The 16,140-nt window shown below is 40.7% G+C and overlaps 1 protein-coding gene across 5 annotated transcripts in view; it reads left to right on the top strand.

Annotated features, from left to right (window-relative positions):
- The first annotated feature begins 1,622 nt into the window (after window positions 1–1,622).
- RAPGEF6 (Rap guanine nucleotide exchange factor 6) overlaps window positions 1,623–16,140 on the top strand; it is a 227,900-nt gene continuing 213,382 nt past the window's right edge. For 3 of the 5 annotated variants that reach the window (XM_027547055.1, XM_027547056.1, XM_027547061.1), the window contains exon 1: window positions 1,642–1,930. In XM_027547055.1, coding sequence (XP_027402856.1) covers window positions 1,862–1,930 — 69 coding nt within the window. In that variant the 5' untranslated portion in view covers window positions 1,642–1,861. Of the gene's footprint in view, window positions 1,931–16,140 lie in introns of all 5 variants that reach the window. The other 2 variants (XM_027547054.1, XM_027547058.1) reach the window with 2 other exon arrangements.

Genomic DNA, 16,140 nt, shown 5'->3' with positions numbered 1-16,140 from the left:
AGTCAGATTTTACCGTCTGAGCCACCAGGTTAAGTCTATGTATGTAATCCTCAGAAAATTCCAAAGCAGTAGTTCTTTTACTAGTCCCATTTTACAGATAAGAAAAATGAAGTTCAGAAATAAATAACCAAGTTATTTAACTAGAAATGGCCTATTAAAGACACAAATATAGATGTTTGCCCTTAAAAGTCCAAGCTCATGGTTGTCATACTTTTAATTCCTTTTCCCTCTTTTCAAAATACTGGTGTGGCTTTGGAAACATGCTTGAAAAATGGGGTAACCTTTGTGACCTTAGTAAGATTTTTGAGAGAATATACACACACAAAAATGACGAAACTGGGTTATTGCAATTATTTGTGACCAACTGAAAATTCTGAGTGGCTGAGCCATAACTTCCGTGGTAAAGTTTTTGCCCTCTACTCAAAAAAGAAATGTGCTAATATTATGTTGTAAACTTCCAAGTTTGGGCAAGCTGAATGACCAACGGAAAACAAAGCCCCTTACCATCAGCCATCATTACTGGATCCCTGAAATGGTGATGTTGCAGCCTGAACTCTGTTTTCCCTTTTGTTACTCTAAAATTTTCTTACCATGTCATTAAAAAATTAATGAGAACAACGTCATAATTTTAAATCAAGAGTTACTTTGTGAACCATAAAGTACTGTAAAAAAATACTAAATTGTATTCAGTGGAAAGGACATGATTATGTCACTCCAAGGAAAACTGTGTGACTTAGTGCGGCCCATCTGCGCTTAGATAGGATTGTTAGAAGGATGGATTCTGGAATTCCGTCAGTGACGTTCCAGTGGAAACAGCCTCTACAGATGTCTGGCTGCCCTAGATGTTTTTCTTACCAAGGAACTAGCTAATAAATGTTCATTTGCATTATTCGGCCTGTTGGGAAAAGACTAGTGTATAAAATGTAAAAAGCGCACATTCTTAAGTCAGGCAACCCTGAGAATGGGTTGAGCGGAGGGAGGGCTGGCCTCAGCATTGGTTATGTGAACGTAGTCCAGACTGACTTCGCGAACAAGCGCTTAATTCTGAGCTGGCTGCAGGCTCGGCGACTGCCAACTCCTGCTCAAGGCCACCAAGCTTCTATTTCTCTGCGCTTATGTCAGGGCGTCCGTCTTAGGGTAGGTTCTTCTCGGCGGGCCCCTTCCACAAGAGACTCTGTTTATTAGAAGACAGGGAGGGAAGAGAGGGTAGTAACTTCCTCGTTTGTTGAATGGTTGCTTCGACTTCCGCACATTATCCAAAGAAGCGGTGTTGGAGCTGCAGAATTGGAGCTCCGCCCCGAGCCTGGCCACGCCCTGAACTTCCGGATTTTGGCACAAACAACTCTCCACCCAGAACTCCTGCCCCACGGTTTGATCCTCCATACGCTATTTTCTCTCAGTCGGTCACAAGCCGTTTCCGGCCCCGCCACCGGAAGCTGGAGCGGCTGAAACCGCAACTCCGAGGCAGATGCAAAGACAGGTTTAAGTGAAGTCTCGCGACGTTTCCTCAACTCTCACGTAGAAGTGATGGGAGAGGCTTCGGGGCACCGCCCCAGTTTTTACGTCACCGCGGAGTCACGCCCTTAGGCGTTCGTTTGCGCGCTTGCGCGTGCTGCGCACGCGCATTAGCCTTCCCTCCGCCCCCGCGCGGGCTGCCCTCTGGCCAGTCGCGCGTGGGCTGAGGCCCTGGGCGGGCGTTGCGAAGGCTTGTTTGCCAAAGCGCGGTCCCCGCCGCAGTTCGGAGTTCCCTTCTTCAGGGGAGTTGCGAGGGGGAGGGTGTAGCCCCCCTACCTAGGGTAAATGGCCTGTCGCATGGGCTGCTAAGGGCAGGCTGGGGAGCACGGGGGCCGGGGCCGCGACCATGAACTCACCTGTGGATCCTGGCGCTAGGCAGGCGCTGAAGAAGAAGCCGCCAGAGCGGACGCCCGAGGTAAGGCCAGCTGACCCGTCGAGCCTCCCTCTGTCCAACGGACAGCTTCCCCCTGTCGGTCTGAAAGTTGCGGCGACTGTCCCCTTGCCAGAGCCTCGCACCTGCTTGCCAGGCTATCTGTTCTCTGCGTTCCCGGTCCTAAACCGGGCCCTTCTCGCGGGCGGGTGACGGCCGTCTTTCCTTCTCAAAAAGCTGCTTTCCCCGCACACCCGGTACTTGGCCGGTGACTTCCCAGTGTTTTCGATAAGAAAGCACCATTACTAAATCGTATTTTTTCAGGGTAAAATGCCGGTTCTCGGAGTGAGATTGTCCCGTAACTAGGTAGACTATGAAAAGGAGGTGGAAGTTGTAAGTGAAATGTATCTGCCGTGTCATTAAAATAACAAAGAGAAAACCCCAAATCTCTGTTACTTAAAGTTTAATAATTTCTCTTAAAGTTACCGTATAGGCACTTTAAATACTGTTCAGTTGCCTGAACGATCAAGTTTTCAACATCAGTTTAAAACTTTGCGTCCAGTTCAGGTGATGAATTCTAGTGGAGAATTCTGCGTATTTAAAGATCAGTTCAGGAGGTAATTTTTCAGACTGTGTCATTGACAAATTTTACAGTATTTTGTGCTTGGATCCAAAACCTGCTTTATTGAGTTAGCAGTAATGGCATCAGCTTAAATAGTTTTCATTTGACCTGCAGGCTAGTTTTCAGGCAAATAACTAAAACCTGTTAACCTTGCCGGTCGGTGTAGAGTGCTTAGGGGGCGAGGTGAGGTTTTCCTTGGTTTGGAGAAATTTCCATAATAAGTGCTATGTTTCTTAAACCAAAAAGCAAAAACAATGTTGTGAATGTATTGTTGGATTGTCTTGTGTGTAATTGAAATAAATGAAAGAAAGTGCTTTGGGTTAGTTCTTCTGAATTCACTTTTGTGTTTTTCAGGTTTATATGTTTTGCATAGTAGATCTCAGTAATTTGGACTGACCTTTTGTGACATGACAGTCAAACTGTAATTTTAGCTGATGGATCAGACTTTGTTGTTGGAGATCCTGATCTTTGCATAGAAACAAAGCAAATTCTACCACTTTCCACAGCCCTCTTTTTACGACTTGAATTTGTAATTCTAGGTGTCTTAGTTTCCCTGATAGTTCTTGAGGTCATTGTGAGTTAATTGAAAGCGTTCATTTTGAACAGGTGAACCTACCATAGTTTCTATATCATTAGAAAGTATCAAGCAGCTTCAGCTGCATGCAACAAATTCTGGTAAATTTTCTTTTCCTTTTTATTCTGTTAAAAATATTTTCTGATTTTCCTTGTTAACCTGTCATTTAAAAGTGGACATTTAATTTCAAATGCATGAAGTTGCTAAAGTATCTTTGATAGTAAAACTTTCTTCTGTCTTCTCATTCACCCTCTGTGCTTTTTCAGTCTTCTAACTTTTTTGAGGCTTTCAGTGGCTCAGTCAGATCTCTTTTGGTAACTGTCACATTGCACTTGAAAATAAGTGGGTTATTTTTCACATACATTTTGATATTGATTTCTAACATAATTCCACAATGATAAGAGAGCATGTTAATGGGAAAATCCTAATTCTCTTTATTAACAAAATTACCTAGTTTGCTTATTTTTGAGCCTTAGGAAATTTTCTGAACTGTTCACAAAGTTATGTTGGCTAGTGTTTGCTGTGTTAAGTACTTCATCTTGTTTTACTGAAACAGCAGCATTGTTTAAGGGAATGAATGCTGAAACAGCTGCCCACAGTACACAGACTGGAGCTCTGACATCTAGCAGCATATAACATGTTAACTGCTTGATTGATTGGCAGTGCTTTTTGAACTATTTTTATTTATTTATGGCCACACCATGTGACTTGTGGGATCTTAGTTCCCTGACCAGGGATTGAACCCTGGCCCTTAGCAGGAAAAGTGTAGAGTCCTAAGGGAAGTCCCATCTTTGGCAGTGCTTTTAATTGAGTGTAGAATTTGTTTGGGGTGGGGGTGCACAGAAGTATCAATAAAGAAGTGATAAATTGAATTCTAGTGATGATTTATTTGTGATAAATAATTTGATGAAATTCTCACAGGGTCATTTCTGCTTTCATAAGTTCCTTATTCTTTTTAGTGGACTGTTAAGCATCTGTAATAAATATATTCAGCAGTTATTGAAAGCTTACCAGTTCAAGGCATTATTTTGTGCACTAGGGTGTATCAGTGAACTAAACAGGCCTACCCTGCTGGAGTTTTTATTAATATTCTAACTGAAGAGGGAGGGAGATGGACAGATAAATATAGGAAACAAGTATGCTACATAATATGTTAGCTGATAATTGCAAATTTTAAAAAGATCAGGATAAAGGAATTGGAAGACATGGACAAGGACTGTGTGCAGTTTAAGATAGTTGGTGTCTTGATTGAGATGAATTTTTATTAAAGCTTTGATTCATGTGATAGAATTAGCCGTAGGGATATATTGGGACATAGCTTTCCAAGTAGAATAGTCATTGCAAAGGTCTTTAAATGAAAGAGTGTTTGGTGCATTCAAGGAATAGCAAGGAGCTCTAAGTGACTAGTGCAGAGTGGTAAGAGATGAAGTCAGAGAGGCAATGGTGATGTAAGATGGAACTTATCATGCAGGACTCTTAATTGTATATTTTTTAATTTTATTTTGAATGAAAAAGAGTTCTGTTTTCCACCAAAATGTTTTGAAGCAGAGGAGCAATGTAATCCTACTTTTTAATGCATCCCCTGGCTGCTTGCTGGGTTGAAAATAGACTGGGAGCGAGGATAGAAAGAAACAGGAACATCAGTTAGAGGTTATCTAAAGCAGGGAAGAGATGATCATAGCTCAGACTAAAGGATAATAATGCTGGTGGTGAGCAGTAGTCAATTATGGAAATATTTTGAAGGTTTAGCAGACATGATTTGCTAATGGATTGGATTTGTGCTTTGAGGGAAAGGAAAGCCATCAAGCATGATTTCAAAGTTTTTGGCTAGAATAACTGGAGTGTTGGAGTTAACAATCAAAGAGTTTGAGCTGTGTCAAAGAGCCCGGGAAAGCTGCAGGATAAGTAGTTTGGGGAACGGGAATGGATCAGAAATTCAGTTTTGAACATGTCACATTTGAATTGTCTGTTAGAAATGTTGAGTAAGGAGTCGCATATACAGTTTATAGTTATTTCTAAAGAGAAGGCTGGGCTGCAAATAGAAGCTTTATAGTTATTAGCTTAAGGATAATGTTTAAAGTCATGAGACTAAATGAAATTGCCAAAGTGGTGAGCGTACATGAGGACCAAAGACAGTGCCCTGGGAGACTTGGTCATTACAAGGCCAGTGAGAAGAGCAGAGACCAGCAAAGGAGAATGCGTGGGAGCCAACAGTGCAGCCAAAGAAAAACCAGGATTGAATGGTGATGTCTTGGAAGCTAAGTCAAGAAAATATGTAATAGAAGGGGTAAAATGCATTCATTCAGCTTTTTTTCCTTGAATACCTACTGGGTACAAAGCATTATGAAAAATATACAAATAGATTAAGAATCAGTGTCTTAGAATCTTGTAATCAGATGTTTGCATCATATAATTCATGAATAAAGAATTCTTCTGTTTGTTTCTGGGACAGAATTAATGGTTCCTTTATTTTGAACCATCTGTTGTCCTTACATGAAACTATCAACTCAAGCATAATCCTAGTGAGCCAGACACTGAGAATGGGAAGTTTTGTGAAGAATGCCATTTAGAACCGTGTTCTAAAGCAGTTTTACTTTTCTGGCCAGCTCTCCTGCTTTGTAGATTCACCCTCCATAGCACATGGGCTTTCCTGAGCTAGTCCTCTGATTTCCTTTTGCACTTTACAAAGGTTTGTTTTTTTTTTTTTAATGGAAAATTTTAGGCTTAACTACTCCATGGGAAGCTTAGTGCTCTGAAGCAACGAAAGCTATTAAGGTACTCATTTTGAGTCCTTATACCAAAATTAAAGACACCACAGTCAAAATTGAGACCCTGAATTTGCGTTTCTCTCAACTCCATTCATATTCAATGCCGTTCTTTCTCTGTAATCTTTCTTTTCTACCTCAGAGTGAGCAGAGTATTTCTCTTATATTTCCATCTCTAACTGCTTAATACCATGCTTCGCACATATTAAACGATCAATATGTTAAACAGAACAAAACTAAGAATTATTTAAGACCTCATTTTAAAATATAATACTTTCTATTCATTAGAACTGCTGATTTTGTACACCTGGGTGGTCTCAATCAGCAATGTGACTTCTGTTAATTTTTAATAGGTTGACACATAAGTCTGTCACATCTTACCACCTTTCATGTGCTTCAGATTCATTATATAACTACTAAATTGTCTTCTAGGTTCTTAAATCACTTGTCTGAAATAGAAACCATCATCATTCTTACTCTTTAATATTCTTCTGGTTGACTGCCTCAGTTTCCCAGTTCAGAATTAGTGTCTTTACTCAATTTCCCCTGCTGTCCTCTTCTCTGTATCTAATTTGTCACTAAACCTTGTTGATTTTACATCTTGAGAGTCTCTCACTTCCTGTCCAGCTCAACTATCCTAGTTCACACTTTTATCATTTCACCCCTGAATTTTTGAGTCATTTTACTTATTGTCATATTTGGTTAGAGTGATCTTCCTAGTACTGAGATCTGATCATCTTCTATTCTTGCTCAGAGTTATTTCCCATTACCTAGATAGTTTAGCAGTATAAATTGTCATCCAAATTATTTTTGAGAATGAGAAGAGGTGGATTAGTATTTACACCTGGAAAACAGATGAGAGAAGTCATTTGTCTCCAGCAAACTGAGATGTTTGGTTACCGCATGCAGATGATAACATTAATTTATCCATTCAGTAAGCAGATATGTTAGAATACTCAAAGCCAAGGTTGTAGGGAGAAATTAGACATGGTCCCTATTCTTCAGTGATTTAGGAGACAGACAAGACATTAGTAAAACGTTAAGATTACTGGTGACGAAGATGTGAATAGGGCACTTTACAGCTGCAAGTGAGAAAAGGAAAGTCTCCTTGGAGGACCTTTAAATTAAACCCATAATATTGTGAATAGCTTTCTAGATGATATCCAGGAGGGAGGTCATTCCAGGCAGAGGGCAGCAGGAGCAAAGGCACTAATGGTGACAAGCCAGGTACATTTGTAGAACAAGTAGCCAGTCTGAGAGCGTGCATTCCCAGTGGGGATGGTGTCATTCCCAGTGGGACAAAAATTGGGTCTTTGAGGGGAATGGAAAAAAAACCAAACTTAGATCTATGGTATGTGTAGTAATATTACATGAAACTCATCGTTACTGGACAGTGTCTTATTCCTTAATGTTTAGTTGGAGATGGGGTGGCAATTAAGAAAAATACTCTTTGGAGAGATGTGATAATGAAGAAAGGTCGCAAAACACTGGACTAGTGTATGGTGTTTTGTGTGTATAAGGAGATGATGCGTGGTGTTGGGTGTTAAATGTTGGAGCTGGATATAATAGCAGGGTTGGATCATTTCAGGGATTTGGACTGGATGTTGTAAATAAAGAACTGTTGGAGGGTTTAACAGCTATTTAGCCCAGAAATAGGGTCACTTTTACAAAGATTACTCTGTGGGCATTGTTGAAGGTGTAGGTGGAGCCAGGGGATGGGTTAAGAAGCGGTACAGGCTGGCTACGCTAGAGGCAGGTGGTTTTCAGTAGGATGAACAAACAACATTTTGTCCACACCAGAGTATTTTTCAATGTGAAAGGCAAGACTGTTAATGATTATATCAGGATAACTGGGAAATCAGGAGATGTGGATCTAGTTTTAGGAAACAAATGCAATAGTTTAGGAGTGAAATAAGGTAGCAGAATATGACATAGTGGAATAGTGAAGTAGAGTTGTCTCAACATGCTCATTGATTGAAATGGGAGTTTGTACATCCTGCCAGACTTTTTTTTATTTAGTCTTTGAAATTGACTATAATACATATGGGGGCTTCCCTGGTGGCTCAGTGGTAAAGAATCTGCCTGCCAATGCAGGAGACATGGGGTTAGTCCTTGCATTGGAAAGATTCCCTGGAGAAAGAAATGGCAGCCCACTCCATTGTTCTTGAGTGGGAGATCCCATGGAGAAAGGAACCTGGCTGGCTACAATCCTTGGGTTCACAAAAGTCAGACATGGCTTAGCAACTAAACAACAACATAATACACATACAGTAAATTCCACATGCTTTCAAGTGTATAGCCAGCTTAATTTTCACAAATATATTTAGGTACCCTCCAAATCATTATTATAGAATATTACCAGCACTCCAGAAACTCCCCCTTTTCCTCTCCCACTCAGTACCTTTTCCCAAAGGAAACTGTTCTTATATCTTTCGCCGTGAAAGATGTTTTTGCATTCATTTGAGTGGAATCATACAGTGTGTATTCTTTCCAGTGACCAAGAGAACTAGGAAACTATCTTGGTTCTTTGCATTTTAATCTCTGGGCTGGACTTTGAACCTCCTATCTTGGCTTTTCTTGGTCTTCGTCTGCTTATCCTTTATACCTTGACTCACCTGACCCTTTTTGGAATGGCCACCTCATTCTTTCCAACCCTACTCTTGAGGCAACTGCCTCAAACTTCAGATGCTGCACTTCAGGCCAAGAGACACTCTGTCTTTATGTTCCTTTAAACTGCAGTAGCTCTGGGGCAAATGTGGCAAACTTTTCTGTCTTTTGCTTGTTGGGACAGACTTGGACTGGGTCTGTTCAGAGCAAAGCAGAAGTTCAGATAATTTCTTAGTTTCTCATTTGGGTAACTGTGTATAATAGCACATTATTAAAAGGCAGAATTAGGGTAGGAAGAGAATTCAGTTGGCACCCCACTCCAGTACTCTTGCCTGGAAAATCCCATGGATTGAGGAACCTGGCGGGCTACAGTCCATGGGGTCGCTAAGAGTCAGACATGACTGAGCGACTTCACTTTGACTTTTCACTTTCATGCATTGGAGAAGGAAATGGCAACCCACTCCAGTGTTCTTGCCTGGAGAGTCCCAGGGACGGGGGAGCCTGGTGGGCTGCCGTCTGTGGGGTCGCACAGAGTCGGACACGACTGAAGCGACTTAGCAGCAACAGGGGACACAGAGATGTTCAGAAAGCATTTGGAGCTTCAGATCAAACCGGCTAATGGTCTGAGTTGGTCTGAGAGTCTACAGCTTATGAGTCATAGGTGAAGTCGACTGAGAAAAGGAGGACAGACTCTTGAGTGCTCTGATTTTAAAGGGATGAGGGAAGAAAAAGAAAACTGCCAAAGATAATGAAAAGAAAGTGTTTATAGAGGTAGGAGAAGAACTTAGAGGAAGACATTTCATAAAGAAATCCCTAATTATTAACATCAGGTACTATAGAGAATTCGAGAAAGGTGAAGGCTCCTATATTCTTCAGGTTGCTTCCATCAGAATGCTTTCAGTGGACTGAATACAGAGCCTGACTGCAGTGGATTAGAGAATAAGACCCAAGAAAGTGAAGGCTGCAAGTTCATGAATTTGGCTCTGATGGGAATGGGAAAGATGTAGAGTCCTCCATTATCTTCTGCCTTGCAGTCTAGCCTTATCATCCCACACCCCCAAACACGCACCCTTTTTCTTTTTTTTTTGGAGTTACTTGAGTTTATTTTTATTTATTTTTAATTGGAGGATAATTGCTTTACAATATAGAGTTAGTTTCTGCCATACGTCAACATGAATCAGCTATAGGCATATACACATGTCTGCTCCCTATTGAACCTCTCTCACCTCCCACCCCATCCCACCCCTCTAGGTAGTCGCAGAGCACCAAGTTTGAGCTCCCTTCGTCATATAGCAAATTCCCACCAGCTCCAGCTGTCTGTTTTACATATGGTAATGTGGATGTTTCAGGGCTAATTTCTTTGTTCGTCTCCCTCTCCTTCTCCTACTGTGTCCACAAGTCTGTTTTCTGTGCTGGGTCTCCGTTCCTGCCCTGCAAATAGGTTCATCAGTACCATCTTTCTAGAGTTCCTTTATGTGCATAATACGATATTTGTTTTTGTCTGACTTCATTCACTCTGTATAAATAGTCTCTAGGTTCATCCACATGGTTAGAACTGATTCAAATGCATTCCTTTTTATGGCTGAGTAATATTCCATGTATATATGTACCACAACTTCTTTATCCATTCTTCTGTAAGTGGACATCTAGGTTGCTTCCATGACCTAGCTATTGTTAATAGTGCTACAGTGAACACTGGGGTACATGTGTCTTTTTCAGTATGGTTTCTTCAGGGTATATGCTCACTAGTGAAATTCTTGGGTCATATGGTAGTTTTATTCCTAGTTTTTTAAAAGGAATTTCCATATTCTTCTGCATAGTGGCTGTATCAATTTACATTCCCACCAACAGTGCAAGAGGGTACCCTTTTCTCCACACCCTCTCCAGCATTTATTGTTTGTAGATTTTTTTGATCATGGCCATTCTGACTGGTATGAGGTGAAAACCTCATTGTGGTTTTGATTTGCATTTCTCTAATAATGAGTGATGTTGAGCATCTTTTCATGTGTTTCTTAGCCATCTACATGTCTTCTTTGGAGAAATGTCTGTTCAGGTCTTCTGCCCACTTCTGATTGGGTTCAAACTATGCATACATACACTACTGTGTATAAAATAGACAACTAGTGAGAATCTCCTGTGTGGTACAAGGAACTCGGTGCTCCGTCGTGACCTTAGGTTTACACAGTAGTGTGTATGTGTCAGTTTAAACGTAGGAGTGCATGTGTGTCAATTCCAGTCTTCAATTCATCCCACACCCGCCCTGCTCCCCTTCCTCCTGTAGGTAAGTTCTCTACATCTGTGTCTCTATTTCTTATTTGCAAATAAGTTCATCTGTACTATTTATCTAGATTCCACATACAAGTGATATTATACAATATTTGTTTCTCTCTTTCTGACTTCACTCTTTATAACAGTCTCTAGATCCAGCCGCGTCTCTGCAAACAGCACTGTTTTGTCCCTTTATATGGCTGAGTAATATTTCATTGTATATATACACTACATACTCTTTATCCATTCCTCTGTTGATGGATGTTTAGGTTGCATCCATGTCCTGGCCAGTCTGAATAGTGCTGCAGTGAACATTGGGGTATATGTATCTTTTTGAATTATGGTTTTCCCCAGGTATATGCCCAGGAGTGGGATTGCTGGGACACATGATAGCTCTGTTTTTATTTTAAGGAAACTTTGTACTGTTCTCTATAGTAGCTGTACCGTTTTACATTCCCACCAACAGTGTAGGAGGATTCTCTTCTCTCCACACCCTTTCCAGCATTTATTGTTTGTAGATTTTTTTATGATGACCATTCTGACCAGTGTGAGGTGATACCTTATTGTAGTTTAGATCAATTGAACAGAATAGAAAGCCCAGAAGTAAACCCATGCACCTGTGGTCACCTGATCTATGACAGACGCAAGAATATACAATGGAGAGAAGACAGTCTCTTCAGTAAGTGATCTTGGGAAAACTGGACAGTTCAGTTTACTCGCTCAGTCATGTCTGACCCTTTGTGACCTCAGAGACTGCAGCACGCCAGGCTTCACTATCCATCACCAACTCCTGGAGCTTGCTCAAACTCATGTCCATTGAGTCCGTGATGCCATCCAACCATCTCATCCTCTGTTATCCCCTTCTCCTCCTGCCTTCAATCTTTCCCAGCATAGGGTCTTTTTCAGTGAGTCAGTTCTTCACATCAGATGGCCTTAAGTATTGGAGCTTCGGCATCAGTTCCTCCAATGAATATTCACAATTGATTTCCTTTAGACTGGTTTGATCTCCTTACAGTCCAAGGGACTCTCAAGAGTGTTCTCCAACACCACAGTACAAAAGCATCAATTCTTTGGCGCTCAGCTTTCCTTATGGTCCAACTCTCACATCCATACATGATTACTGGGAAAACCATAGCTTTGACTATATGGACCTTCGTTGGTAAAGTAATGTCTCTGCTTTTTAATATGCTGTCTAGGTTTGTCATAGCTTTTCTTCCAAGGAGCAAGCATCTTTTAATTTCACAGCTACATGTAAGAGAATGGAATTAGAACACCTGGGGAGGGAGATGTGAGGGAGGTTCAAAAGGGAAGGTATGTATGTATACCTATGACTGTTGAGGTTTGACAGAAAACAACAAAATTATGTAAAGTAATTATCTTTCAATTAAAAAAAAATTAGAACACTCCCTAACACCATACACAAAAATAAACTCAGAATGGATTAAAGACTTAAATGTGAGTCCAGACACTACAAAGCTCTTAGAGGAAAACATAGGTAAAGCACTCTTTGACATAAATCGCAGCAAGATCTTTTTTTGACTCACCTCCTAGAGTAATGAAAATAAAAACAAAAATAAACAATTGGGACCTTGTTAAACTTAAAAGCTTTTGCAAGCAAAGGAAACCATAAATGAGGTGAAAAAGACAACCCTCAGAATGGGAGAAAATATTTGCAAATGAGTTGACTGACAAAGGACTAATCTCCAAAATATATAAACAGCTTATGCAACTCAATTAAAAAAAAAAAAAACCCAATGAAAAAAATGGGCAGAAGGCTTAAAGAGACTTATCTCCACAGAAGACACACAGATGGCCAACAAACATGAAAAGATGGTCAGCGTCACTGATTATCAGAGAAATGTGAGTGTCATAACACAGTATTTTTCAACCTGGGCTACATATGTTTCTCAACCTAGGGAATTGTTTTTTTTTTAATAATGCTGAGGCCCATCTCATTTCTTGAATTAAAATCTGGAATGGAGTGTCAAGCATTGGTATTTATAGAAGTAATTCTATACTCCTTAAGTAATTATGATATATGGATAGCGGTTAGAAACATTGTCCATTGTGCCATTTTCCGCAGTCTCTGTGCTTTTATGTAGGATGGAAAAGTGTTTACAGTCATGGAATTTTGCATTTAAACAAGCCTACTTCAGATCTGGGCTATAGCACTGAGAATTTTAGTGACCTTGGAAAAGTTACCTAATTTTAAGATTGAATATCTTTTGGGGATTGTTATGTGGACTAAATGAGATATGTAAAGTTTTGCTGCCCAATGAACTGTAGCCCCACCAGGCTCCTCTGTCCATGGAATTCTTCAAGCAAGAATACTTGAGTGAGTAGCCATTCCCTTCTCCAGGGGATCTTCCTGACCCAGAGATCCAACCCGGGTCACCTGTGTTTCAGGTGGATTCCTTACCTTGTGAGCCACCAGGGAAGCCCCAAAGTATTTAACGAAGTGCCAATCATAATGAACCCTCAGTAATAGCCGTACATGCTAGTCTGCTATTTCCTTTGTCTTGAACACCATCCTCTCACTTGACAAATGCAGCCGCCTCACTGAAATCTGATCTCCCATTCCTTCTCTGTGTCCCTTCCTGTCTCAGCAATTACTGTTCTGTGTTAGGATTGCTGGCTTGTTCTCCCTGGCTGGATTGTAAGCGTCTTGAAGACAGTGACTGTATCTTTATCTCCCAGTTCCATCATGCAATACTTGTTACATGGTAGGTAACCAAATATTTGTAGAGTGAATGACTCTAAAAAGGAAAAGAATCTGACCAATACTGTTTTCGTGTTTTTCTAGTAGTAATTTCTGTTGGTCTGATATTTGAAGTGCTGGGGAAAAAAGATTGAATTTGGCACAGAGCAAAATTTGCTGTTAATCTTCTCCTGCTAAGTCACTTCAGTTGTGTCCAACTCTGTGAGACCCTATAGATGGCAGCTCACCAGGCTCCCCCGTCCCTGGGATTCTCCAGGCAAGAACACTGGAGTGGGTTGCCATTTCCTTCTCCAAATCTTCTCCTAGTAAGATGTAAATAATGTACAGTGACCATAAAGAAACTATGTGTTTTACCTGGCAGTTCTTCACAGACAATTCAGATAGAGGAACTTAAGTCATACTTTGAAAGAGGAACTTCTTTTTTATACGGCTTTAAAACACATTTGCAGCTTTACCTGCAGTGCCAGTTTTAACTTTTCATGTGTTTTTAAGCATATGACTTTAAACTTTTGTTGGGCAAATATTTCATGCTCAGCTAGATGTTAATGTAATTGCCTATTTACAATCCAGAAAATCATTTTATAAAAAATCTAGCTTGTTTGTGTTACCAAAATTTAAAGAGGGGGCTTGGACTGAAAGAATATAAAATTTAGTGTTCTTGTGATTATTTATTAAATCTTTTTCATAATTTAGAATAATGGTCTTTAAATGTACATTTTAGGGTTTTTTTTTCCTTCTGAATTAGCAAAAGAGCACCATTGTACTCAAAATTTTTGAGGGAGTCACTGTGTGCACCCTTAAGGGTGGCAGAACAAGGATTCTCTTGTGCTTTTCTACAGCAGGTGCACATTTAGAGAGCTCCTTGGAAAGCAAGAACTTACTTATGCAACTGGGGCCCTCTGACCTTCATTTGTAAAGTAAACTGTATAGAAAGGGAATACTAGACCCAGATGGGGCCTTTATTGGATAATTGCTCTTCCAAGACACCTCATATATGTATTGGAGATTCCCAACTTGAGAAAAAAGCAAAAACAATAACAACTCTGGCCATTCAGTAGTTTCGACACCATAAAATCATGGTTTTGAGTGATAAGGAGCTTCTCTGAGAGAATTCTGCAGAGCAGTAGCAGCCAGGCGTGGTGAACTTGACTCTATGACAAAGTCATGTTCTTGGATGTACAGTTGTGAGCTCTGTAACATTGTAGTTGCCTTTTGGCTTTACCTTGAACTAGTGCAGTCCATGGGGTCGCTAGAGTCGGACATGACTGAGCGACTTCACTTTCACTTTTCACTTTCATGCACTGGAGAAGGAAATGGCAACCCACTCCAGTGTTCTTGCCTGGAGAATCCCAGGGACGGGAAGCCTGGTGGGCTGCCGTCTATGGGGTCTCACAGAGTCGGACACGACTGAAGTGACGTAGCAGCAGCAGCAGCTAGTGTCAGAGAAGGCAATGGCACCCCACTCCAGTACTCTTGCCTGGAAGATCCCATGGATGGAGGAGCCTTGGTAGGCTGCAGTCCATGGGGTCGCTGAGGGTTGGACACGACTGAGTGACATCACTTTCACTTTTCACTGTCATGCATTGGAGAAGGAAATGGCAACCCACTCCGGTGTTCTTGCCTGGAGAATCCCAGGGACGGCGGAGCCTGGTGGGCTGCCGTCTCTGGGGTCGCACAGAATCGGACACAACTGAATTGACTTAGCAGCTGGTGTAAACTGAGATATGGCTTAGATGAAAACTGAAGGAGCCCCTTCGTTGTTAAGAACTTGAGGTTGCGAAGACATAAGCAGCCCTTGTTTGATGTTCTCCATTATTTGCCCCAAACTGAAACTTTGGCAGCTTTGCCATGAGGCAGAGACCCGTGGGACTTGGTGGACAGGGCACTTAGTACATAGCAGAAGTAGCAGCACCACCTAGCAAGTATTTGTGAATGTACGTATATATGATTTCCAAAAATACCTTGGCTGATGGTTCAAGAGCTGGTGAAGTGGGTCACATACAGATAAAGGAACTAAACGTGAGAGAGGTAAAATGTCTTGCTCAGGGTCACATGAGTCATCATTTACTTCCTTCATCCAGTAGTGCCCCAGTGCTTTTCTTTATCAGTGAACTTTAGGTTACATTTTAAGCGTTGATCTTGTTTGTTTGTTTTTTATTGATATCTATAGAGAGCCTGATATTTTCCTAAATAAATGCCTCTTATTTAATCTTGCCTGTACTGTATGAAGTATAATATTTTAAGGTGCCTATGTCTATTTAAGTGTATATTTCTCAAGTTTTATGTAGAATGAAAACAGATGTGTTTGTTACATGATTTTTTTAATATACCATTCTGTTTTATAACTTGTTTTCAGAAGTTGATAGTCTATTCTAGGTTGGTTTCTTAAGAGCATTCAACTTATACAAGAAGACTTTATCATAAAGAAGAGTTCATAAGTGTTACAAGTGCCAACTGAAGTTTGGATTGCTTATGAGCTCCTCAGATGACTCTCTGAGGCAGAGTTGAATGCATACATTATTGTAGAAGACTTCTAATGAATGTTTGTGTGATATGTATTTTTCAAGTCCTGTTTTTAAGTGCTAGGAATAAAAGGTTCTTAGAGGGGGAGATAGACAAGTACACAGACAATTAAAATAGAGTCTGGTTAATTACTCTGACAGTTGCACGTATCAGATGCTCAGGAGTTTGTAGGAGGGC

The sequence above is a fragment of the Bos indicus x Bos taurus genome, chromosome 7 (genome assembly GCF_003369695.1).
Source record: "Bos indicus x Bos taurus breed Angus x Brahman F1 hybrid chromosome 7, Bos_hybrid_MaternalHap_v2.0, whole genome shotgun sequence".
Taxonomy (NCBI): Eukaryota; Metazoa; Chordata; class Mammalia; order Artiodactyla; family Bovidae; genus Bos; species Bos indicus x Bos taurus.
This window is presented reverse-complemented; position numbering and strand designations above follow the sequence as displayed.